This window comes from Loxodonta africana, chromosome 1 (genome assembly GCF_030014295.1).
Source record: "Loxodonta africana isolate mLoxAfr1 chromosome 1, mLoxAfr1.hap2, whole genome shotgun sequence".
NCBI lineage: Eukaryota > Metazoa > Chordata > Mammalia > Proboscidea > Elephantidae > Loxodonta > Loxodonta africana.
In genome coordinates, this window is record NC_087342.1 from 45,169,632 (window position 1) to 45,197,115 (window position 27,484).

The 27,484-nt window shown below is 42.2% G+C and overlaps 1 protein-coding gene across 7 annotated transcripts in view; it reads right to left on the bottom strand.

Moving 5' to 3' along the window:
- The window catches only part of LYRM4 (LYR motif containing 4), a 175,566-nt gene that overhangs the window by 103,899 nt on the left and 44,183 nt on the right, over positions 1-27,484 (bottom strand). Inside the window, exon 3 of one of the 7 annotated variants that reach the window (XM_023557653.2) lies at positions 556-1,894. The exons of 5 other annotated variants lie outside the window; for them this stretch is intronic. In XM_023557653.2, coding sequence (XP_023413421.1) covers positions 1,841-1,894 — 54 coding nt within the window. In that variant the 3' untranslated portion in view covers positions 556-1,840. Of the gene's footprint in view, positions 1-555; positions 1,895-6,273; positions 27,062-27,484 lie in introns of those variants that run through there. One more of the 7 variants, XM_064280063.1, reaches the window with a different exon arrangement.

Sequence of the window (27,484 nt, forward strand, 5' to 3'; positions counted from 1 at the left end):
TCTACATACTTTCCTATATACAGATGTCTTTCAGCACAATGTAATTCTGTTTAGGAATAATCTCTTCAGAAGGAAGTTCATTTGATATTCTGTAGTCGCATCGTATCTGTTCTGAACTAGCTTACAACTGAATGTTGGGTCTAATAGGCTGTGGCATTGAAACGTTTGGTTATTTAATGAAAACACACACACAAACATACACATGCAAACACACACATACACACACACATGCAAATGAACACACACATACACATGTAAATACACACACAGGCACTTGCATAGCATGGTGATTTGACCATTTCATGTGATTCAAAAACACCTAATACCAGAAACCATCATTTTCAGCCAGTCATCTTCCTCTGACATCCTTGGGAAGATTTTGGGTCACAGGCTCCTTCCAGTGACACACTGCAGTTAGAAAATGCTGGGCCATGTTTCAGCTGCCCCAAAAACGAGTACTTGGAGGGAAGGATGCCAGTGGTGTAAGTTAAAATGCCTATGCTTTAATGGAGAGGTGAAAGAATAGCTACTGATGTTAAGTGACCTCAAAATCCAAAACCTTATCATCAGTTAAGGCTGCCTGAGAGTCACTGGCAAAATGTTCCCTCACCAGGAGGAAGAAAAATGAAAAGCCCCAGGTTCCAGTTCCCACTGTGGTGACGTTCCTGGGTTAGTTCTAACAGTCAAAGTCTGCGGTCCATTATCATGGGGTAATCTAAGACTTAATGGAAAGGGTATTTCAGAGCTTCTGACTAGCCACTCTAATGCTCTAACGTTTGTTTTATGAATTATAACTAAATTAAATTAGAACAACTGAACTGATGTAACTGATTGAGCAAAATTCAAACCCAATGTGCCATTGTAAAAACTGGCGTTGCCAGCATCTTGGCTACAGAGCACAGACACACAAGTTGTCGGTTACGAGGGGTAAAGTGTTCATTGTGTATAAGCATTACGAGAGAAGCTGCAGAAACAGAAGATGAAATATTCTAACTCTACTCTCAAGAAGTGAAAATCTGACAGATGCCAATCATAAATGTTTCTTTTCAGCACATGTAATGGAAAGCTTCTAACAGTCTCACAACTGGTGAGAATTAGCTGTCTTCTTAGAATTATTGGAACGTACTGTGAGTGTAGAACGGTGTGATCAGAGTCAGCCTGAACGAGCTTCTTAGGCCAGGGGATCTCGGGCAACGTACAGATTTCAATCTTGAAAATTACTGTTTCTGAACCTCAGCCCGTGGCTTCAGGAACCCCCAGAAAGATTATGTGAAATTTCGTCTGTATGTGTGTGTGTACACAATTCTGGGGAATGGATGAAGAGGTTTTATCAGGTATAAGTCACTGTGCTGAAGACTTGCCTCATAAATCTTAAAATATACATATTCTTTGATCCAGTAGTTTTGCTTTTAGGAATTTGTACATAAGGATATTTAGAGAAACACTGTAATCGGAAAAAAAATATAAACCAAATAAATAAATAAATACTATCTGGGGGACAGAATAAACAAATCATCGTGAGCTATAAAATGATATACTAGAAGCCATAAAAAAAACTCATGAGGCAAAGAGAATGTAGTGACATGAGACATGTTCACCATGCCTTAGGTTAAAAGAGGTTATAACCCCTTGTGCAGGTTATGACTCCAAACGGACCAGAAAGACAAACCTAGGTCTCCCTTTCGCACGGGTCAAGGGTCCAAGCAGGCTGAATGATTGTCACAGGCAGCTCGAGGAAGTGGTCTGAAGTCCTGTGATGGCAGACTGACCCCAAGCCTCTGAGAGGAAATAATGGAGCCATGTGTCCACTCTGGAAAGACTGTAACTCCAAGACAAGACTTCACAATAAGTTGACAGGAAGGAAGTCTTTGGCCAAGATCATGAATCTGTTAAACTGGGAGTGAGAATCAGCAGATTAGTGTGAAAAATAACTAACTGTACTGAGACTTTACTTTTATTTTAAATGGGTTCAAGTGTTATGTGATGTCCCTGGGTGCTGCAAAATGGTTAATGCACTCAGCTGCACAGAGGTTTGGGTCCACACAGAGGTGCTTTGGAAGAAAGGCCTGGTGATCTACTTCTGAAAAAGCAGCCACTGGAAACCCTATGGAGCACAGTTCTATTCTGACACACATGGGGTCTCCATGAGTTGGAACTGACTAGACAACAACTGATTTACAGTTTTATGTAGAAATCAGCTAGGGGACAAGAGAATTACAAAAATTACTATTTTCTACAGTCCCAGATTTATGTAAAAATTGATCCAGGCAAGCTATATTAACAGATCTTAAAATTACTGGATGAACAGCTGTTGGCAAACAGATTATTTATGAGTGACAAAGAGAAACATGACCCTTACAATGGAGAAACAAACGATCAAACTTTGCATGAACAATAATGCCATCAGCTGACATTCTGGACCTCCTGATGGGATAAAATGGGAAGGATGCCATATAACGTATGCAGTGGTCCCACCGAAAAGTGTAGATTCCAAGTCTAATGACAGGGAAACAATCCGACAAATTCCGACTGAGGAACATTCTACAACATAACTGATCTGGACTCACAATGTCAATGGAATGAGAGTTAAAAAAAAAAAAAAAGGCAGGGGCTGTTGTACATTAAAAGAGACCAAAGAGACATGACTACAAAATGCAGGGCTTGATACCTTAATAGATTCTGGATTAGAAGAAAATTTACAAAAGATGTCATAGGACATGTGGGGAAATTTAAAAATGGACAGTATATTAGTATTATACGATGAAGCTCGATTCTGAAGCGTGAATGGCACTGCGATGATGGAGGAGAACGTCCTTGCTCTAAGAAGACACACATTCAAGTATTTAGACGAATGTGTGATGTCTGCAGCTTACTTTCCAACAGTTCAGTAAAAAAAGGAAAGAGAGACAAAGCAGATGCGACAAAAATGGTAACACTGGTGGGATTAGGTAAAAGGTGGATATTCATTCTATTATACTTAAACTGCGTAAGTTCAGGTAAAATAAATTTTTAAAGGTGAAAACCACCCACAGAAGAAAGACATGCTACTTTCCATCCAGACAAAACATGCTTGAGAGACCAGTTTTATCACTTAGGCCATAAGCTATCCTAGGTATCCTGGGTGCCTGGTACAGCCTGCACAGCAATGCATCCCAGGGGAGGCACACGTTTACAAGGGTGAATGATAAACTTCAGAGTTAAATTTGCAAACCTCAGAAGTGTTACCAGTAACTATCACAGGCATTATGAAATTATAAGAATAAAAAAGCCCCCCAAATTGCTGATGCCCTCAACATTAATAAACCAAGTCAAAACACAGAGCTAATGAAAGCCTGAGACCTAGAAAAGGCAATGCTGCACATCATCAGAAAGACTGTGCTTCCTTGCTGAGCACCTTGAGAGCGGTCCCCACAGGACCTGTAAGTGACATCTAACGGGCTGTCACTTTCAACTGAAGATGACATTGGGCAGGGGTGGTCGTAGGGGTGGAGGACTACAATGTGTCTGGAGTCAGGGGGAGAAAACCGCCGAGCCAAGGAAGGGGACAGGGAGCAAGGGTCTCAGGGCTTGACACTGCCTTACAATAACGTCCTCACCCTGGTGGCCATGATCGTCCTCACCCTGGTGGCCATGATCGGAAAGGTGCAGACAGCGGTACTTTTTGCTGACCTCACTGAATGTGCCCTGAAAAAGAATCCACATACTCCGCCAAATGCAACATGGAGCAAGAAGCTATTAGAAAAATTAATGGATTTTTTTTAATTCAGAGGTCCCAATATTGCTATACTGTTAGTACAACTAGACATTTGAGTCTGTCTCGCGTTTCTTAGAATTAGTGGATATTCAAAGATTTCAAGAGGTAGGAGGCGGAGCCAAGACTGCGGAATAGACAGACGCTTCCAGCAACCCCTCTTTACAACAAAGACCCGAAAAAGCAGGTGAAACAAGCGTATTTTTGACAAGCTGGGAGCCCTGAGCATCAAAGGCAAGCTTAGACAATGAACTGAGGGGCAGGCAGAGGAGAGACCGTTCAGAAGTGGAGAGGAGTTACTGGTCCTGAATCGCGGGGAGCCCTCAGGCACTGTTCCCAGAGCAGCGGCAGTGGGGGCGGCGGGCTAGTACTAGCGTTCGGCTGCAGTTTCCATAGGGAGAAGCAGACAGCCGCACAGCCTACTCACACCTCCGGAACCTGAGGAGAACGGCGCTCTCAGGAAAAGCTAAGTGCTTGCGTATATTTTACCGTGTCCCCCCACCCCAAAGCCGGCTTCCTTGGCTTAATCCCTGGGCCTGAGATAGGCCCTGCTGAGCACCTAGAGCCGAGCCATCTTCCCGGCCTTGGGGAAGGAAAAAATTTGCAACTGGGGGGAAAAGATAATTTGTTAGCTCCATTAACCAGGGGAGCTCAGGACAGAAGCAGCTCCTGTCCAGGCATAAACGGTCCGTGGACCTTGAGCACCTTTCCCTTCTGCGTGGACATGTGTGGGCCTATTTCAGGAGAACAGGCCCTTGTTGGCAAACTCCAACCATTTCAGCTGTGCGGTGGAGAGGTGGGTGTTTGACGTTTGACATTGCTTTGACTATCAAACAAGGTCCGCACCTACCCACATCAGGGACCTATGGACTGGTAGCTCCATTCAGGTCACCCAGCCACCCGTGACAGGGTTCCAAAGGTAACTGGTACCTCCCAGTCCTTACGACCAAAAACTTTGGATGCCCATGGTCTGTCTGCAGAACCTACCCACCAGCAAGCTCTAAGGAACAGGGATGCATTTTCCTCAGAAACTCTTGGGGGTTGGTTCTCAGCCCCATGCCTTGTTCACAGCGTGACCCCCTGCTGCAATCACATACCGGTATATACACCAATCACCCCTGCACCTCTAAGACTGTAGGACAGAGCCTGTACCACACACTTGATGATCAGCTACCTGGAAACCTGAGCTGAATTCATACAAGAAAACTGAATGAACTCCTAGACTGATATACCTGATAACAACTCTAGCCAGCTGGGGACAGGACACCAGAGCTCCAAAGGTGAAAATAATCAAGCTAGCTCACTCAAGAAACCCACAGGGGTATACCAAAACAAAACAAAGCAAGCAGCTACGACATAGTAAGCAAGCATAAACTAATACAATAACTTACAGATGAATCAGAGACAACAGTAAATATCAAGTCACTTAAAGAAACAGGCCATGATCACCTCAACAGGCTCTCAAAACAAACAATCCAGGGAGCTTCTAGATGAAAGAGCATTCCTGGAATTACCAAGTTTAATACACAGAACCCTTCAAGTAAATGAGGCAATATGCAGAACAAGCCAAGGAACACAGAGATAAAGCAACTGAGGAAATTAGAAAGATTATTCAGGAACATAATGAAAAGTTTAATAAGCTGGAAAAATCCATAGACAGGCAGCAATCAGAAATTCAGAAGATTAATAATAAAATTACAGAATTAGACAACTGAATAGAAAGTCAGAGGAGCAGAATTGAGCAAGTAGAAGCTAGAATTTCTGAACTTGAAGATAAATCACTTGGCACTAATATATTTGAAGAAAAATCAGATAAAAGAATTAAAAAAAATGAAGAAACGTTAAGAATCATGTGGGACTCTATCAAGAGAAATAACCTACAAGTGACTGAATTACCAGAAGAGGGAGGGATAACAGAAAATACAAAGAAAATTGAAGAATTTGTTGGCAGAAAACTTCCCTGATATTGTGAAAGATGAGATGATATCTATCTAAGACGCGCACTGAACTCCACATAAGGTAGATCTTAAAAGAAAGTCAGCAAGACATATTATACTCACACTTGCCAAAACCAAAGATAAGGAGAGAATTATAAGAGCAGCAAGGGATAAAAGAAAAGTCACCTACAAAGGAGAGTCACTAAGAATAAGCTCGGACTACTCGGCAGAAACCATGCAGGCAAGAAGGCAATGGGATGACATATTTAAAAAACTAAAGGAAAAAACTGCCTGCCAAGAATCATATATCCATCAAAACTGTCTCTCAAATATGAAGGTGAAATTAAGACATTTCCAGATAAACACGAGTTTAGGGAATTCGTAAAAACCAAACCAAAACTACAAGAAATACTAAAGGGAGTTCTTTGGTTAGAAAATCAATAATATCAGGTATCAGCCCAAGACAAGAACACTGGGCAGAGCAACCAGAAGTCAACCCAGACAGGGAAATCCAAAAAAAAAAAAGCGAGATTATTTAAAAAAAAAAAAAAAAAAAAGCCCAAAACAGGGTAACAGTGATATTACATAAAAGAAGACAACATTAAAATAATAAAGAGGGACTAAGAAATGTAATCATACACCTTCCCTATGCAGAGGAAGATAATGGCGATACAAAGAAATAAAAGTTAGTTTTAAATTTAAGAAAATAATCAGGTAACCACAAAGGAGACAAACTATCCTACACATCAAAATAAAATACAAGGGAAAAATAGACTCAGCAGAAACAAAATGAAAAACAACAAATATGAGGAAAGGACAATATATAAAGAAAATTTACTCAGCACACAAAATCAAGTGGGAAAACGAAACTGTCAACAACACACAAAAAAAGACATCAAAATGATAGCACTAAATTCATACCTATCCATAATCACCCTGAATGTAAATGGACTCAATGCACCAATAAAGAGACAGAGCGGCAGAACTGATTAAAAAATAAGATCTGTCTATATGCTGCCTACAAGAGACACACCTCATATGCTGCCTACAAGAGACACACCTTAGATTTAGAGAAACAAACTAAAACTAAAAGAAATGAAAAAAAATATGAAGCAAACAACAATCTAAAAAGAGCAGGAGTGGCAATATTAATTTCTGACAAAATAGGCTTTAAAGTTAAATCCATCAGAAAGGATACGGAAAGTTACTATATAATGACTAAAGGGACAATACACCAAAAAGATATAACCACATTAAATATTAATGCACCCAATGACAGGGCTGGAAGATACATAAAACAAACTCTATCAGCATTCAAAAGTGAGATAGACAGCTCCACAGTAATAGTAGGAGACTTCAACACACCAATTTTGGTGAAGGACAGGACATCTAGAAAGAAGCTCAATAAAGACACGGAAGATCTAAATGCCACCATCAACCAACTTGACCTCATGGACATACACAGGACACTCCACCTAACAGCAACCAAGTTATACTTTCTTTTCTAGTGCACATGGAACATTCTCTAGAATAGACCACATATTAGGTCATAAAGCAAGCCTTAGCAGAATCCAAAACACTGAAATATTACAAAGCATCTTCTCTGAACATAAGGCCATGAAAGTGGAAATCAATAACGGGAAAAGAAATCAAACACATGGAAACTGAACAATACCCTGCTCAAAAAAAACTGGCTTATAGAAGACGTTAAGGAGGAAACAAAGAAATTCACAGAATCCAATGAGAATGAAAACACTTCCTATCAGAACCTTTGGGACACAGCAAAAGTGGTGCTCAGAGGCCAATTTATATCAACAAATGCACACATAACAAAAAAGAAGAAAGGGCCAAAATCAAAGAATTATCCCTACAACTTGAACACATAGAAAGGGAGCAACAAAAGAAACCTTAAGGCACTAGAAGAAGGGAAATAATAAAAATTTGAGTAGAAGTAAATGAAATAGAAAACAGAAAAAAACTGAAAGAGTTAACAAGACCAAAAGCTGGTTCTTTGAAAAAAATCAACAAAATGATAAACCACTGGCCAAACTGAAAAAAGAAAAACAGGAGAGGAAGCAAATAACCCAAATAAGAAATAAGATGGGTGATATTACAACAGACCCAACTGAAATTAAAAGAATCTTATCAGATTACTATGAAAAATTATACTCTAACAAATTTGAAAATCTAGAAGAAACAGATGAATTCCTAGGAACACTACCTACCTAAACTAAAACAAACAGAGGTAGAACAACTAAATAGACCCATAACAAAGGAACAGATTGAAAAGGTAATCAAAAAACTCCCAACCAAAAAAAGCCCTGGTCCTGACGGCTTCACTGCAGAGCTCCACCAAATGTTCAGGGAAGGGTTAACACCAGTATTACTAAAGGTATTTCAGAGCATAGAGAAGGACTGAATACTACGGAACTCATTCTATGAAGCCACCATATCCCTGATAGCAAAACCAGGTAAAGACACCACAAGAAAAGAAAATTATAGACCTATATCCCTCATGAACGTAGATGTAAAAATCCTCAACAAAATTCTAGCCAATAGAATTCAACAACATATCAAAAAAAAAATTCACCATAACCAAGTGGGATTCATACCAGGTATGCAGGGATGGTTCAACATTAGAAAAGCAATTAACGTAATCCACCACATAAATAAAACAAAAGAGTCACATGATTTTATCAATTGATGCAGAAAGGGCATTTGACAAAGTCCAACAACCATTCATGATAAAAACTCTCAGCAAAATGGGAATAGAAGGAAAATTCCTCAACATAATAAAGGGCATTTATACAAAGCCAACAGTCAACATCACCCTAAATGGAGAGTGCCTGAAAACATTCCCACTGAGATCGGGAACCAGACAAGGATGCCCTTTATCACCGCTCTTATTCAACATTGTGTTGGAGGTCCTAGCCAGAGCAATTAGGCTAGATAAAGAAATGAAAGGCATCCAGATGGGCAAGGAGGAAGTAAAAGTATCTCTATTTGCAGATGACATGATCTCATACACAGAAAACCCTAAGGAATCCTCCAGAAAACTACTGAAACTAATAAAAGAGTTCAGCAGAATATCGGGATACAAGATAAACATACAAAAATCAGTTGGATTCCTCTACACCAACAAAAAGAACATCGAAGAGGAAATCACCAAATCAATGCCATTTACAGTAGCCCCCAAGAAGATAAAACACTTAGGAATAAATCTTACCAGAGATGTAAAAGACTTATACAAAAAAAACTACAGTACACTTCTGCAAGAAACCAAAAGAGACATAAGTGGAAAAACATGCCCTGCTCGTGGATAGGAAGAGTTAACATTATAAAAGTGTCTATTCTACCCAAAGCGATCTATACATTTAATGCAATTCCGATCCAAATCCCAACAACATTCTTTAATGAGATGGAGAAACAAATCACCAACTTCATATGGAAGGAAAGAGGCCCTGGATAAATAAGGCATTACTGAATAAGAAGAACAAAGTGGGAGGCCTTACTTTACCTGATTTTAGAACCTATTATACCGCTGAAGTAGTCGAAACAGCCTGGTACTGGTACAACAACAGATACATGGATCAATGGAACAGAATTGAGAATCCAAACATAAATCCATCCACATATGAGCAGCTGATATTTGACAAAGGCCCCAAAACAGTTAAATGGGGAAAAGATAGCCTTTTTAACAAATGGTGGTGGCATAACTGGATATCCATCTGCAAAAAAAGAAACAAGACCCATACCTCACTCCACGCACAAAAACTAACTCGAAATGGATCAAAGACCTAAATATAAAATCTAAAACGATAAAGATCATGGAAGTAAAAATAGAAACAAAATTAGGAGACCTAATACATGGCATAAACAGTATACAAAACATAATTAAGAATGCAGAAGAAAAACTAGATAACCGGGAGCTCCTAAAAATCAAACACCTATGCTCATCCAAAGACTTCACCAAAAGAGTAAAGACTACCTACAGACGGGGAAAAAGTTTTTAGCTATGACATGTCTGATCAGGACCTCACCCAGTACCCAGTGCCGTCGAGTCGATTCCAACTCATAGCGACCCCTATCTCTAAAATCTACATGATACTGCAAAAACTCAACTACAAAAAGGCAAATAACCCAATTAAAAAATGGGCAAAAGGTGTGAACAGACACTTCACTAAAGAAGACATTCAGGTAGCTAACAGGTACATGAGGAAATGCTCACAATCATTAGCCATTAGGGAAATGCAAATCAAAACTACAATGAGATTTCATGTCACTCCAATGAGACTGGCATTAGTCCAAAAAATACAAAATAATAAATGTTGGAGAGGCTGAGGAGAGACTGGGACACTTATACACTGCTGGTGGGAATGTAAAATGGTACAACCTCTTTGGAAATCGATTTGGCACTTCCTTAAAAGGTAGAACCAGAACTACCATACAATCCAGCAATCCCACTCCTTGGAATATATCCTAGAAAAATAAGAGGCTTTACATGAACAGATATATGCACACCCATGTTCATTGCAGCTCTGTTTACAATAGCAAAAAGATGGAAGCAACCAAGGTGCCCATCAACAGATGAATGGATAAATAAATTATCTTAAATTCATACAGTAGAATACTACACATCGATAAAGAACAGTGATGAATCTGTGAAACATTTCATGACATGGAGGAATCTGGAAGGCATTATGCTGAGTGAAATTAGTCAGTTGCAAAAGCACAAATATTGCATAAGACCAATATTATAAGAACTTGAAAATAGTTTAAATAGAGAAGAAAATATTCTTTGATGGTTATTAGAGGGGGAGAGAGGGAGGGTGGGAGAGGGGTATTCACTAACTAGATAGTAGATAAGAAATACTTTAGGTGACAGGAAAGAACACACAATACAGGTGAAGTCAGCACAACTGGACTAAACCAAAAGCAGTTTCCTGAATAAACTGAATGCTTTGAAGGCCAGCATAGTAGGGACAAGGGTCTGGGGACCATGGTTTCAGGGGACATCTAAGTCAATTGGCATGATAAAATTTATGAAGAAAACATTCTGCATCACACTTTGAAGAGTAGTGTCTGTGGTCTTAAACACTAGCAAGCAGCCATCTAAGATGCATAAATTGGTCACAAGCCACTTGGATCAAAGGAGAATGAAGAACACCAAGGACACAAGGTGATTATGAGCTCGAGAGATTGAAAGGGCCACATGAACCTGAGACTACATCATCCGGAGCCCAGAGGAACTAGATGGTGCCCGGCCACAACCGATGACTGCCCTGACAGGGAGCACAACAGAGAACCCCTGAGGGAGCAGGAGACCAGTGGGATGCAGACCCCAAATTCTCATAAGACCAGACTTAATGGTGTGACGGAGACTGGAAGGACCCTGGTGGTCATGGCCCCCAGACCTTCTGTTGGCCCAGGACAGGAACCATTCCCAAATCCAACTCTTTAGACGTGGATTGGACTGGACAATGGATTGGGGAGGGATGCTGGTGAGGAGTGAGCTTCTTGGAGCAGGTGGACACTTGAGACTATGTTGGCATCTCCTGCCTGGAGAGATGAGAGGGTGGAGGGGGTGGAGGCTGGCGAAGTGGGCACGAAAAGAGAGAGTGAAGGGAGAGACGGGCTGTCTCATTGGGGGGAGAGTAGTTGGGAGTGTGTAGCGGGGTGTATGTGGGTTTTTGTGTGAGAGGCTGACTTGATTTGTAAACTTTCACTTAAAACACAATAAAAATCATAAAAATTAAAAAAAAAAAAATATTTCAAGAGGTAGCTTATGATCAGGAACTGATCGTACAGAAAGAAGAAGTCCAAGGTGCTCTGAAGGCATTGGCGAAAAACAAGGCTCCAGGAATTGATGGAATATCAACTGAGACGTTTCAACAAATGGATGCAGCACTGGAAGTGCTCACTCGTCTATGCCAAGAAATTTTGCAGACAGCTACCTGGATAACTGACTGGAAGAGATGCATATTTATGCCTATTCGGTGATCCAGGTGAATGCAGAAATTATCAAACAATATCACTAGTGAGTAAAATTTTGCTGAAGATCATTCAAAAGTGGCTGCAGCAATATGTTGACAGAAATTCAGACCAGATTCAGAAGAGGACATGGAAGCAGTGATATCACTGCTGATGTCAGATGAATCCTGGCTGCAAGCAAAGAATACCAGAAGGATGTTTGCCTGTGTTTTATTGACTGTGCAAAGGCATTCGTCTGTGTGGATCGTAACAAATTATAGATAACATTGCGAAGAATGGGAATTCTGGAACACTTAATTTGTACTCATGAGGAACCTGTACATAGATGAAGAGGTAGTTGCTTGGACAGAACAAGGGGATACTGAATGGCTTTAAAGTCAGGAAAGGTGCGCATCGGGGTTGTATCCTTTCACCATACATATAGGAGGGATCAGTCCCCGGAGAAGGACATCATGCTTGGTAAAGTACAGGGTCAGCGGAAAAGAGGAAAACCCTCAATGAGATGAACTGACACAGTGGCTGGAACAATGGGCTCAATTTTAAGGATGGTGCAGGACTGGGCAGTGTTTTGTTCTATGATATGTAGGGTCGCCATGAGTCTGAACCGACTTGACGGCACCTAACAACAAATTTCTTATTAGAATAGAGCAGAAAATACAGGATGCTGAGTTTGTGCGTGGTTAAATGTATGGCAGGTAGTGTATTCAGTTGTATTTGAAGTGTGTTTGGGCCTAAGGGCTTAATCCTGGCTTGTAGTTCACCCTGTAGTATGCAACAGACATGTAGTCCTACAGGAGAAGGTACTAACATGCAAGATACCCTGAGAGTGGAAATGAGTGGGCTGACATAACCAAAAGGACCTGGAATTACAGTGTGCTTTCTTCTCCCATGAGTGAGCAATATGCTCTATTTTCAACAGGTCTGTGTTCTAGATGTGATAATTATCCCATAATGTGCATGTTTTTAAAATGTCATGATAGCTTTATTAAGACAAATATTTCTGAACAACATTTCAAGTTGTAGTGCCTTAACCACTCCAATTGAAGAAACATAATGGATTGGAAGCCTTGCTGATGCTCCCAAAACACCTGACTTTCAGATTGCAGTAGAATGGCCAGAAGAAGAGACTTCATAATCTTAGCAGAGAGAATCTGCCCGGCCTTTTGCTCTTTATGTTTTGGTGTTTGCAAAAGTAGCAGTAGAGGATCTTAGAGAAGAAACGCCAAAAGGGGTAAAGGAGACGTTCCTAGCTAGTCGGAAGTAGAAACTAAAGCTGTCCTCTAGCTAACCAACAATGGAAGGATCAGTGGTAGAATTCTTGCCCTCCAGGCAGGAGACCTGGGTTTGATTCCTGGTCAATGCACCTCATGCACAGCCACCACCTGTCTGTCAGTGGAGATGTGTGTGTTTCTATGATGCCAAATACATTTTAGTGGAGCCTCCAGACTAAGGCGGGCTAGGAAGAAAGGCCTGGTAATCTACTTAGAAAAATCAGCATGAAAACCCTATGGATCACAATGGTCCCATCTGCCACTGATCCCAGAGATGGTGTTTAGGACCGGGCACTGTTTCGTTCCATTGTGCATGGGGTCAGCATGAGTCAGGGTTGCCTTCAAGGCAGCTAACAACAACAGCAATGTTCATATTGATGTTTTAATCACTGGGTGCATTTCGTAACTCTTCCATTGCAGAGTGATAGTCCAAGATACAATAACCCACCGCGATCAAGTTGACATGGAAGCCCTATAGCAGAGTAGAACTGCCCCACAGGGTTTCCAAGCAGTGCCTGGTGGAGTCCAACTACCAACCTTTTGGTTAGCTGCCGTAGCTCTTAGCCACTTTGCCACCAGGGTTCCCAGAGTGATAGTAGGGGCACTATAAATCCACAGTGAGTCCCCCTCATAGTGACCTGTCACCTCTGCCTGGACATCTTCAGTGATATCAGGGAAAAGGGGCGGGAGCACAATCTCAGAAACAGCCCATTCAGGGGCTGAGTAGCTGTTTCACTGATTTACATGGTAACTTCTTTTTCCCCCGTTACGGACTGAATTGTGCACACACACACACCCCTCCCCCCCGCCAACTATGCCAAAGTCCGAATCCCTGGTACTTGTGAACGTGACCTTGTTTAGAAATAGAAAGATATTATCAGTTACCATGAAGTCGTACTGGAGTAGGGTGGGTCCTAATATAAGTTCAGGGATGTTCCTACAAGAGGAGAAGACACTCAGAGAGACAGACTGAGGAGGGAGGGCCTCTGAAGATGCATCTCCAAGCCAAGGCACACCTGGAGCTACCAGAGCTGGGAGAGACAAGAAAGGAGCTTCCCCTAGAGCTCACAGAGACAGCACGGCTGGGCCAACTTTGATTAGGATTCCCTGCCTCCAGAATTGTGCTGCAAAAGACTTCTGTTCTTATAAGCCACCCAGTTTGTGTTATTTTGTTATGGCAGCCGGAGGAAATTAATACCTCCTCCAATACAGAGTGGAAGCTGCATGAGGCAGGGCAGGACTAGATACATCTAATTTACTGCTGTATCTCCACTGAACGCTAGTGACTGCAGACCAGATGAGTTGTGGAATGACGTTAAGGACATCAATGACATCAAGGACATCATCCATGAAGCAAGCAAGAGGTTACTGAAAAGACACAAAAGACCAAGATGGATGTGAGAGGAGACTCTGAAACTTGCTCTTGAGCGTCGAGCAGCTAAAGCAAAAGGAAAGAATTGATGAAGTAAAAGAACTGAACAGAAGATTTCAAAGGGCCTCTCGAGATGACAAAGTAAAGTGTTATAATGACATGTGCAAAGAGCTGGAGATGGAAAACCAAAAGGGAAGAACACGCTCGGCGTTTCTCAAGCTGAAAGAACTGAAGAAAAAATTCAAGCCTCGAGTTGCAATAGTGAAGGATTCCATGGGGAAAATCTTAAATGATGCAGGAAGCATCAAAAGAAGATGGGAGGATACACAGAGTCATTATACCAAAAAGAAATGGACTACGTTCAACCATTTCAGAAGGTAGCATACGATCAGGAACTGATGGTACTGAAGGAAGAGGTCCAAGCTGTACTGAACGCATTGGCAAAAAACAAGGCACTGGGAATTGACGAAATACCAAATGAGAGGTTTCAACAAACAGATGCAGCACTGGAAGTGCTCACTCATCTATGTCAAGAAATTTGGAAGACAGCTACCCAGCCAACCAACTGGAGGAGATGCACATTTATGCCTATTCTCAAGAAAGGTGATCCCACCAAACGTGGAAATTATCAAACAACATCATTAATATCACACACAAGTAAAATTTTGCTGAATATCATTCAAAAGCATCTGCAGCAGTATATAGACAGGGAACTGCCAGAGATTCAAGCCAGATTCAGAAGAGGACTTGGAACCAGGGATCTCATTCCTGATGTCAGATGGATCCTGGCTGAAAGCAGAGAATACCAGAAGGATGTTTACCTGTGTTTTATTGACTATGCAAAGGCATTCGACTGTGTGGATCATAACAAACTAGGGATAACACTGTGAAGAATGGGAATTCCAGAACACTTCATCGTGCTCATGAGGAACCTTTACATGGATCAATAGGCAGTTGTTCGGACAGAACAAGGGGAGACTGATTGGTTTAAAGTCAGGAAAGGTGTGCGTCAGGGTTGTATTCTTTCACCATACCTATTTAATCTGTATGCTGAACAAATAATACGAGAAGCTGGACTATATGAAGAAGAACGGGGCATCAGGATTGGAGGAAGACTCATTAACAATATGCGTTATGCAGATGACACAACCTTGCTTGCTGAAAGTGAAGAGGACTTGAAGCACTTACTAATGAAGATCAAAGACCACAGCCTTCAGTATCAATTACGCCTCAACATAAAGAAAACAAAAATCCTCACAACTGGACCAATGAGCAACATCATGATAAATGGAGAAAAGATTGAAGTTGTCAAAGATTTCATTTTACTTGGATTCATAATCAACAGCCGTGGAAGCAGCAGTCAAGAAATCAAAAGACGCAATGCATTGGGCAAATCTGCTGCAAAGGACCTCTTCCAAGTGTTGAAGAGCAAAGATGTCACCCTGAGGACTAAGGTTTGTCTGACCCAAGCCACGGTATTTCCAATCATATCATATGCATGTAAAAGCTGGACAATGAGTAAGGAAAACCGAAGAAGAGTTGACGCCTTTGAATTGTGGTGTTGGCGAAGAATATTGAATATACCGTGGACTGCCAAGAGAACGAACGAATCTGTCTTGGAAGAAGTGCAGCCAGAATGCTCCTTAGAGGCAACGATGGCGAGACTGCGTCTTACATACTTTGGACATGTTGTCAGGAGGGATGAGACCCTGGAGAAGGACATCATGCTTGGCAGAGTACAGGGTCAGCGGACAAGAGGAAGACCCTCAATGAGGTGGATTGACACGGTGGCTTCAACAATGAGCTCAAGCATAACAACAACTGTGAGGATGGCGCAGGACCGGGCAGTTTCGTTCTGTTGTGCATAGGGTTGCTGTGAGTCGGAACCGACTCGACGGTACCTAACAACAACAACAACATCTCCAGTGTCTAACACATAACACAGCATCTCTCTCAGGGCAAGCACATCAGCAGGCAGCTGGCGGAGATGCTGCACTTTATGGGAATGTGCTGTACTGGCCTGGGAAATTGCCTTCTATTTTCATCTGTACGATGTGGCTCTTTAACTTAATTTTATATGGTGACGTTGGCTCGATTCTCTTTCTCTCGCTACAGAGTTTCACCTTTCTCGTAGGAAAAAAATCCTCATAAAAACAATTTTTAATACATCAAAATATTGTCAGGAACCTTAAGCCCTAATGTCTCAAGTTATCTGTGGGAATGATTTATTGTATAAGTTCCACTGTTATAACTTAGCAATTAAGGAATATTGATAAATGCAAACACATTATTAATGTCAACTAAGAAAGCACAAGATTGACGAGCCTCCCAAAGTGCTTTGGCACAGAGAGTAATGCCCGTCGATACACATCTAACCACTATAAATGGGGAGTAAATCAGGCTGCCAGGAAACAAAGGGTGCTTTCACATTAAAGGTGAGATTATTTAAAAAGATAAACATCTAGTCAACAGGAATAGCTAACAGAACCGCAGGCAAAGCCCTGCAGAAAAAACATGGGACGCTTACTGGCAATTAATGGTAGGGGGTCACCACACATCGGAATAGACTCGAAGGCAATGCGAGGAAGGTATTCAAAAAGGATTCAAAGAGTATGACACGTTGCCTTAGCTAAAGGGTGGGCCAAATACCTACACTGGTTGTACCTGATTATATAAGTGAAGAGTACATGCCAAGCCAGAGCCTTAAAAAAAAAGGGGGTTTTTACAACAGTACCTTAAAATTATATTTTAATATTTGCAAGTATCCTTTTAGGAGGCCCTGAATGATGTCTTGGCCAATGTGAACAATCAAGGTTCCATTCTCTATGCATGGGGGAGTGGAAGGATTTGATTTGGGTTACTAGGAGAATGGAGGTATTGGGAATTTAGGAAGGAAAATTAAGAGGATGGGAAGAAAATTAATTCAGTTTTGGTTATGACGGGTTTCAAATGCTAATAAAACATCCAAGTACAAATATCTACTGGACGTAGAGCCCAGCAGTTGGGATGAAAAGAGAGGGCCAAAGCTGACACTTTCAGGAAGAGGTATGGTAAACGACATCCCACCTGTAAAGAAGAATAAGGGTACAGAAATGATGAATTAGTGTAGCAATAACAAGGTCTATGCTTTGGAGACAGCAGTTTCATTTGTGTAGGGAAGAAGCTAGACTTTAAATACAGTCAACCCAATACCTACTATATGAAAGAACTCTATGCGGCATCATGAAAGACAGGGCACAGTGCCCTTGACCATACGGGAAGGTCATTCCCTTCAATCCTGTGCAAAGCTCAGGGAGGGCCACATGAAGCAGTGAAAGGCAGGATTCTTAACCAGGGTTCCAGATCGCCTGCATCAACCTGGCCACCCACATCACACTGAAAAACCATCTCTTCGAAGCACTGTAAAGTTAGCAAGGAGTTAAACTGGCTCTCAATCCACAGAGATCTGGAGTTTAGCTACAGAGAAGGACTGGCTTGAGGTTCACCTAGAGAAAAAACAAAAACAAAACCCAAAAAACCTCCTAACCTTCCCTGGAATGTTCTAAGAATTAGTTCAAAGTTAGTCTTACAATCTAAGTCCGGTTGTTTTTATGTACAAAAGACATACCCAAAACCACTTCACACCAACTAGGATGGCTGTAATAAAGGAGGCAGATAATAACAAGTGTTCCCAAGATGTGGAGAAATTAGAACTTTGGAAACAGTCTGGTGGTTCCTCCAAGGTAAACATAAAGTTACCATATGATAAAGCTATGTACTAAATGAAAACTTATGTCCCCACAAAAACATGTACATGAATGGTCATGGTAGTAGCATCACTCATAATTGCCAAAAAGAAGAAACCACCCAAATGTCTATCAACTAATGAATGTATACATGAGGTATATCCATACAGAGGAATATGATTTGGCAATAAAAAGGAATGAAGTACTGATACATGCTATGATATGGATAAACCGTGAAAACATTACGCTAAGTTAAAGAAGTCAGTCACAAACGACCACATATTGGATAATGCCATTTACATGAAACACATATTCAGAGCAGGCAAATCCATACAGAAAGTAGACTGGTTGTTGCCCAAGGCTGGTGGGATGAGGGTTTAGGAAGAAATGGGAGTGACTGCTAATGGGTAATGGTTTGTTTTGGGGGTAGAGAAAATGTTTTATAATAGATTGTGATGGTGGTTGCACTACTCTGTGAATGTACTAAAAAAACTACCTAGCTGTACACTTAAAATTGGAGAATTGCATGGCATGTAAATTACATCTCAAGAAAGTTGTTACAAAGAATGGCATACACTAATATTCTAGCAAGTTGAGAAACAAATCATCTTGTGAAATCTACACAATATTGGCCTCCCCTAGGGACAAACAGTCAGATTAAGACTGACACAGAGTCAACAGGCTGGACCTTGAGTGGTCTTGGGGCTGAGAAATTGCCAGGCAACTCCGTGAGAAAAGTGTGGTACACTGGTCTGGCCAGCCCACCCCAATTTAAGCCATGATATCCAGTTTCTTTTGGGGCTGGGAAATCTGGCCCAGTGCATTAGCAGCTGTCACTGGGTCTACCCCTCAAAGCCATAGCCCTCTTTGTTTCCCTGGCTGCTTGCTTGCATTTCAAGGTGATCTGAGAGTACATGACAGTGGACAATTTCTGCATCTGAGGTCTGCAGACAGTTTCAAAACAGACCAAAGTATAGAGTGTATTGATAGCACCAACCCTGATAGGACTGATATATTTTCCAAATATCTTTCTTGGTGTATAGTGATATTAATCTTCTCTTCTTCCCACACAGCTCCTCTCAAAGGACAGAACGTGCATAATTCCTTAATAGTTTTACCTACACTTGGAATGTTACTTGGAAAAACGCCTGCTGTAAAGATACAAAATGCTGCAGATATTCTCTGCAGAGTTTACGTGACACTCCGGTCCCAGAAGTGCTGGATGGATGAGCTACAATTTATGAGTGGCATATCCTCAGCTGCACTAAAAGATACTCCAAAAACAACATTAAATAAAATCTCCTGAGAAGAGGAATCCATTCCTGAGGTCATGTCTCTGCTGTTCTTCTGACACTAAGGTCTGCCATTCCACTTGGTTGGTAAGAATATTGTCTTTCAACATCAGCCCCAACCCCAAAGAGCATCATCATGAGTATGCGTTTTATCTTACCTGATGGGAGCACATGAAATTTCAGTTGTAATACAAGAAAGTTTCATTGTTTAATTTATAAGAGAATTATTTTAATGAGTCTGAACCTCTGTAAGAGCGCAAAAGAATTTAAGCAATCACAACAAGAAGGGTTTAATTTAGAGGACCCAGAGGCCGGGGCAGTGATTACAAGAATCAAACACAGCTTGTCCCTGAGACTCAGCTTCTGGAGAGCCCGCACCTGTGTGGGGTGATGAGCTGGTTGGGCCCATCCAAGGTGCCTCCCCAAGTCAGTGTAAGCCACTGGCTCTCCAGCCGGGCTGCATATGGGAATCACCTGGGAAACTTTAAAAAACACATGCTTGAGTCTTACTCCCCGAAATTCTAATTCAACTGATCTGGAGTGGTCTGGTCATCAGGATTTTTCAAAGCATCCCAGATGGTTCTATTGTACAGACAAAGTTGAGAACCTCTAGCCCGAGGTAGAAAGTTCAGTCTTTGAAGATCCCACTAAAGACCAGGTGGTGTTTGGCCCTCCCCAGTAATGCAGTTTAAAATATAAAGTTGGGGTGAACTAAATTCCAAGTGTATTGTAATACAAAGAAATGTTTTAAAATTAAGATGAAAAATTTCTTTTTCTTGGGAGAAACATGGTTATTTTGAGATTGGTTATGGTTTTTCTTTCTATTACAAAGTACTTGGAATACTGAACTCATGCATGATATAAGTAACTGAGGTGAACAATTGAGTATAACCTGAGTATTAGGTGCAGAACGTTCTAGCCTTCCTTAAGTTTCCTTTTACTATCAAGGAAGATGTACGAGGGATCTGGCAAACCCGGGCACTGAATGCCTAACGGGTCTTGTGTGCACAGTGCGTGGTCAGGCACACATGCTCTTCCCCTTCTACCCCCAAATCCTCAGATCCCTGACAATAGCCTAGAAACATACCAAAGCCTCAAATCACCATCAACAGGGGGTGGGGGATTTGATTTGCTCATGCCACAACTGTTCCTTTCCTTTGAGTGAGTCATTTCATTGGGTGCACTTAGGCTTAACTTAACTCTTTTTAGTTTCTGTCCAGTTCTGGGCTGGCCTTCTGGTTTACTTCCTTAGCTAATCCATTTGCTGCTCCAAAGGGAACAATGTCTTTCTGATCCTGCAGGTGGTGAACCTCTGGTGGCTCAGTGTGGCTCCAATGCATTTTTAAGTGTGTTCCCTGGGGATCCCTGGCATAGGGCTCAGGGAGCCAAGAGTCACAGGGCTGTGAGAATCTCCCCAGAGACTCACTCTTTGACTTTAAGCAAGCCATTGGCCTTCAGTTGAAAGGGTTTATCTAAAGCTAAAAAGTATAACTAAATCAAATTTTTTATAAAGTTCATTTTATCAAAAAAATGCAATTAAAGGATCCTATTTTTTTTTTATTGTGAAGCAAGGAGCCCTGGTGACGCAGTGGTTAAGGGCTCAGGCTGATAACCAAAAGGTTGGCAGTTCGAATCCACCAGCTGTTCTTTGGAAACCCTATGGGACAGTTCTACTCTGTCCTATAGGGTCGCTATGAGTCGGAATCAACTTGACGGTGAGTTTTTTTGTTTTTTATTGTGAAGCAAAGGAGCCTTGGTGGTACAGCAATTAAGCACTAGGCTGCTAAAAGAACCCACCAGCTGCTCCAAGGGAGAGAGATATGACAGTCTGCTTCCATAAAGATTACAGCTTTAGAAACCCTATGGGGCAGTTCTGCCCTGTCCTATAGGGTCACTATGAGTGCAATGACTGGACAGCAGTGGGTTTGGTCTGGGTTTTGGTGATTGTGATGCAACATGGTGTGATGATGGCACAGAGCAGGTGATCAGTGAAATGTTAATACCTCCGGTCTCCATGGAGAGTGAATAACCAACCGCAACCAGAATTAGTGTTTCTAGGGGTACTCAATCAACATCTAATTACATTCTATTGGTAGATCTGAATTTTTATAACAGGTTTGTTTAAACACAGTGCTCTGGCAAGAATATTACTGAATTTGGTCTTCCTAAATTTGCAGGAATGTCTGAATTCACATATACAGGGTTCTCCACAGGGTCAAGGTGAGTAAATGGCACTGGGTTGAGGATGCTCTGTATTCCAGAGACTGCACTGAGCAGTAGACGGAGCCCGGCTCACAAACGCAGTACCTGCTTCCTGGGCTTGCTGTAGGTTCCCCACCTGTCCTGGGCAGGCTGATTTCCTAACTTCCAATCATCTCACCTGCCAACAGCAGGCATGTGGCCCTTCTTTTCCATCCTAAGAGGCTGCAAAAAGATAATGTGGACAAGGGAAGGACCATGCAGTCTAACTCATCTAAGTGTTTTTTCTGCTCAAATCTTCGTGCAAGAATTGTTGCTCTCCTAGGCCTTTTCAAGGTGCCTTTGATCACTCCAGCCTCCTTAAGGCAAAAACAAAACAAAACAAAAAAACAACTACTAGTTGCCCTTGAGTTGATTCTGACTCATGGTGACCTCATGTTCGTCAGAGTAGAACTGTGCTCCACAGGCTTTTCAAGGCTGATTTTTCAGAAGTAAATCACCAGGCCTTTCTTCCAAGGCACCTCTAGGTAGACTTCAACCACCAACCTTTCAGTTAGCAGTGGAGTACTCCAGCAAGGTCAAACCCATGCGGTTTTATCCGGTAAAGTGAATGATTAGAGGTCTTGGGGAGGAAAGGATCTCAACCTTTCTCAAACTTTGAATGGGTAAGAAGCCTGACTTGCTGGTATGCAGCCGGGTGTGGCCCAGAGCCTAGTAGGCCACTTTTGGTAAGCAGAATTGGCGCTGCAGAATGAACCAAACACCAGGTTAAGGCACCCAATGTTGACGCTCATCAGACCCCAGTAAAGGTATTGGATGATACAGGCACCAGGACAGTAGCCGCGGAAGTCAGAATCCACTAAGGAGTGTGTAGCAACTCACCTGCCGAATCAACTAGCCCTGAAAATGGATGGAGCTGAAGTGTCGGGACCATACCTGGTCCTCCCTGTCAGCTGCCCACCCGACCCCGAGTCTGACACGTGTGTGAGTCAGGGGCTCACACAAAAGCCACTGTGGCATAATAAAGGTGAAAGCCGGACTCACTCGATGGCCTAGGTGGGATCCTGAGAAGGCCTCCCCAATCCCCGAAAGGCATACCACTGGCTGGTCTCACTCACCACCCTGGGGAGGTGGCATGAATGCACGTGTTAGAACCTGAAAGATGGTGAACTATGCCCGGGCAGGCCGAAGCCAGAGGAAACCCTGGTGGAGGTTCATAGTTGTCCTGATGAACAAACTGGTCATCTGACCTGGGTTCAGGGGTGAAAGACTAATCAAACCACCTAGTAGCTGGTTCCCTCCAAAGTTTCCCTTCTTACTTCTCCCCATCTTCCCCCAAAGACATGAATATGTTATCATAAGTCTGTACGTTATGTTAGGGTTGTCAATTGCTCCCAGGGAACTGTTATGATTTGTTTTGGTTCTAATGATTGTTCCATAGTATGGATAAAATCTTGTTAACTTCAGTAAATCTCGCTGCATTGCCGATAAATGTTATTCCATAAATACACAGAATGACACTGAGCCACAACTAAGAAATTCAAGTATGTATAATTTAGTCCTTTAAAATTAAAGCCTATAGTTCATTCAGCAGGTATTTTCTGAGCACTATCAGTGTGTAAGGCACTGACACAGAGTGGGGACAGACACAATCCCTTCCTCACGGAGACAAGGACAGATGACCCCAATAAACCAAGAAACCATATGTGCGACTCTCATTTCCCGTCTGTCTCTGTGCTAGCTCCTCTACTCTGAATGTATACACTTGTTTGTCATTGGAAAACTAGTTCCTCAAATACAGACCAATATTAGCCCTCCTCTTTGTAACTCATTCCAGTTATACTCAACAATCCCTAAGAAAGCAGACTCTCTAAGATGAATATTAAAGAAGCATAAAGAATTTCATCAAAGCTCTGCTAGGACATACCATGTTGGCCAGTCACCACCGTTCTACGCATATGAGTACGGGTGAAAACACGACCGTGGCCTCAGCTATCTACATCTATCTGTGTGAGAAGTCTGGTGTCTGGAAGAGCTGTCTGTTAGGCTTATTAAGGGCTCCTGGTGCTGCTCCCCAACTTTTGAACCTGAGGACATTTTCATTCAAACGAAGGCACCCCCAGTTTCCACTTTTAAACGCCAACCATTCCTAGCTGCTCTTACCATTTTCCTGTAGCCAATCTTTCACTTCACTGCTTAGCAGTCCGTAGTGTGATGGGAACATTTAAAATACGGAAGTAAGATTATGCAAATGGAAATTCCCCTTTGCCCTTCTAACAGCATATGATGGATATACGTTTATCAGCACGTGATAAATATTTTATACTGAAGCTGTCACTTGGAATTCAGCCTTCACAGTTCTACCCGAACCACTGAAAAGCACTTGGGTACCTTTGACCTACAGAACCACGAATACCATACACCGAGGGCCTGCAGACTGACAAAGCCTCTGGAGGCAGTGTGGGGGTGACTGGAGCAGAACCACCCAACAGGGACCAGGAGCTGCTCCCCTGCCAGCATAATTCGGGGACTGAAACCAAACTGTGACAGTGACATGTTTCCATCTGGATGTATTTTAGCACTGGAGTTTTAAAAAGAATTCTGGAAAAACACCACAAGCTGAAGCATGGAAGAAGCTGCAGTTCTCTTCCACTTGCCGAACATCTGCAATGCACAGGCGCTGTGCTGCTTTACAGACACACTCCCGCTCAGCCTTCTTCACATCCCACCCTGAAACGTGCCAACAATCAGACCTATTACCAAGCAGGAAAACAAGTCCCGGAACAAGCCATTTGAGCCAGAGTGCTCCTTAGAAGCAAGGGTGGTGAGACTTTAGCTTGCTTACTTTAGACATCAGGAAAAGACCAATCACTAGAAATGTACATCATGTTTGGTAGAGAGTCAGTGAAAAAGAGGAAAACCCTCCGTGAGATGGATTGCCACGAGAGCCACGACAATGATCCTGACGGCGCAAGAGCAAGCAACATTTCGTTGTTATACGTGACGTCACCATGAGTCAGCAACAACTCGGCAATAACTAACAACAACGACGGCAATAACAACAGGAGTTCACAGAGCTACAAGTAACACCAGGGTTTGAGATCGTGCCTCTCATCCTCTCAGTGGGTACGAGAGAAAGATGGGAGAAAGAATGAGTTCAACAGCCCAACTTCATCCCGCTGGAACTGACCTCATCAGATCACCTTTGGTTCCAGCATATTCCTGGGGACAAAACTCTGGTTTACAGAAGGAGTTCGTGGCTTCCTTTTGGATAATGGAGATGGCCACTTCCCCAGCTAGAGAAGGACTTTTACTCTGAGTGTTGGTGAGTTAAGGTAACAAACCCTACTCACTGGCGAGCTGCTGTGTGGTCTTCAGGGAGCATTAGCACACATCATCTCATTCTGTGCTCACAAAACTACCAGGAAGTAGGCAGGGTAAGTAGGTGGGTAAGCAGATTTCCATATTAGAAAACCTTTGGTCAGAAAGCTTCGTCCTTTGCTCATATGTGACTCAGAGGCAGGGCCTAGACTAGAGCCACATCTTCTGATTTTCATTTTAAAACTTTTTTCCTCTGGGCCTTCCTTCCAAGCTGCCTTCCCTTCATTAAGCACGAAAGGTGATCTTACTGTATCTACGAGGCTAGGAATACCATGGTAAGAAAATGACCCTTCTCTCTGGAAGTCCATAGGCTAAGGGCAGAGACTGCCATTGCAATAAAACACAGTAAGTGCTCTGGTGGCCCAGAAGATGACAGGGTGTCACCAAGCAACAAGGAGGAACAAGGGCACTGAAGGCCTTGCCTTCCCTAAGGGAGATGGCACTTACTGGGTGTGCCCTCTGTGCCTTGTACCGTGCAAAGTCTGAGGGGTAGGTAAGGCCTAGCCTTCAAGGACCCTGTAAGGGAGCTGGAGAGGCTTAGGGTCATGAAGCACCTGGAATGCTGGAAAAGCAGGACATAAAGATGACTGATTGCTCATGGGACAAGCTACAGACAGGATCAAGCCATTTTCCTACTGGTTCCCTAAGCTGCTGGCAAGAAGAAAAACCGCCGTCAATGTCTTAGTGGAAAGAACAGGCTGAGTTTTAGAAAACTGTGCAATTAAAAAAAAAAAAAAATTATGAGAAACATGGACAGTTATACAGACAGCTGCAAACTTTAAATGCTAGCTAAGAATTATTAAAAAACAAAACATGAAGTTTGGCTCTGCTCTGATTGAACCTGGTTCAAAGCAAGATGTAAATTCATACTTGCTCTCTCTACCTCCCACTCCTCCCCCAGAAGCTGAGTCCCAGTGAAGAAACCTCATTAGTAAATGGGGTCACTAGGATCTGTCACCTATCAGAAAGGGCACTTTATTTCCCAGTTCTCAGGCCCCCTGTGGTGGCCAGGGTCCCTGTAACATCCTGCCATGGCTGGGTGTTAAAAGCTTTCACAAAGTGTAGTCCAAAGCTGTTCTTGAAAAGGCCCTGCTTCCCCTGACTGCAAGAACCGGCACTACCTAACTACAGCCTTACGCAATCCAGTCTCTCCCACACGCTCCGCAAGACACACGTCTGTGAGGTCCCAGCAGCCGACCTTTCTTTAAGCCAATTCATAAAGAGAGAAGGTCAATGACATAACTCACCCTTGGTCAAAATCTAACATATACAGGTATGTTTCTGGGATCTAACAATCATTATCAATTATTTTCAGAATCAGAAGATGTCAGGGACCTTAGAGAGGGCTGGCGTAACCCTCATTACCCACATGGGGAAGCCAGTACGGGGAGGCAGGCTGCAGGCAGGGGCCTGGTATTTACCAAGCTCCTAGTGCATGCCTACCTGCACAGGCAATTGTGGAATGCATTCACCTATTAGTGAAATGGAGTAACCTGTTGAAGGAAATCCCAACTCCAACTCCAATCTCAGTAAGGCAGTGAAATGTAGGTTGTTAGATACAGAGGATTCATTAAAAAAAAAAAAATTCTTGTGCTATTAGGGATCTTAGAAACCAAACGTTTGGAGGAAAGGAAAATACTTAAAATACTGATTTAATTCTGCACAGGCATCACTTAATAAAACAGAGATTATTATGGTACCACATCATAGAGAATTTTTAGTGCCTTTGGATTACTTATAATTGACCATTCATGAAATGAGAGCCTTAATTACCAGGTTGAGGAAAATAAAAATTTTCGACACACAATTCAGCTTTGGTATTTCAAAACCACAACAAGTACACAGCTAATGGTGGAATCCCTTTGCTTTCAGTGGAAACACTGAACGACAATAACGTTTTTAAAATTATGAAATGTCATGACAAGGAGCTACTGAATCATGGCATTAGGATTTAAATTTAGGTCTATCTTGTTCAAAACCTCTACTCTTATCCATCATTCCTATTAGGTTTCAGGAAAAAAAAAAATCCAGTCTTTTAGACTGATAGATGCATAATCTGGAGAAATCCTTCAAACAGCACCAATGAAACTGGTCTTCACATACAGATTGTTGTTGTGTGCAGTCGAGTCGACCCCATCAAATCTAACAAGAAAATTAAATTGCAGACATGAGACACTCTGGAAATGAGCACAAATACTCAAAGACACCCTGGGCATGCGGCACAGAGGATACTGGTACAGAAACAGAAATTAACACAAACACGGGAAGCCCCTTTTCTTGCCCTTCCTAATAGATGCAACATTGCTCCTTTGTCATCTTGTAAGAAAATCTGCATACACGGGACTGGAATCAGCTTTGGTAACTCTAAGGGACAAGCCCGGCAGGAAGGTACTGGAAGGTTTCCATGGGAGGGTGCTTCAGTGATGGCTTGTCAGGAAAAGCACAACTGGTACTGCAACCTTCAGGTCTATGGGGAAATTCTGAGCAAACACTTCTGAAATCAGGAGGCTGAACTTTAAGATTTTCAGAGTGTGATTTTTGTATTTTTTGTTTGTTTGTTTGAAG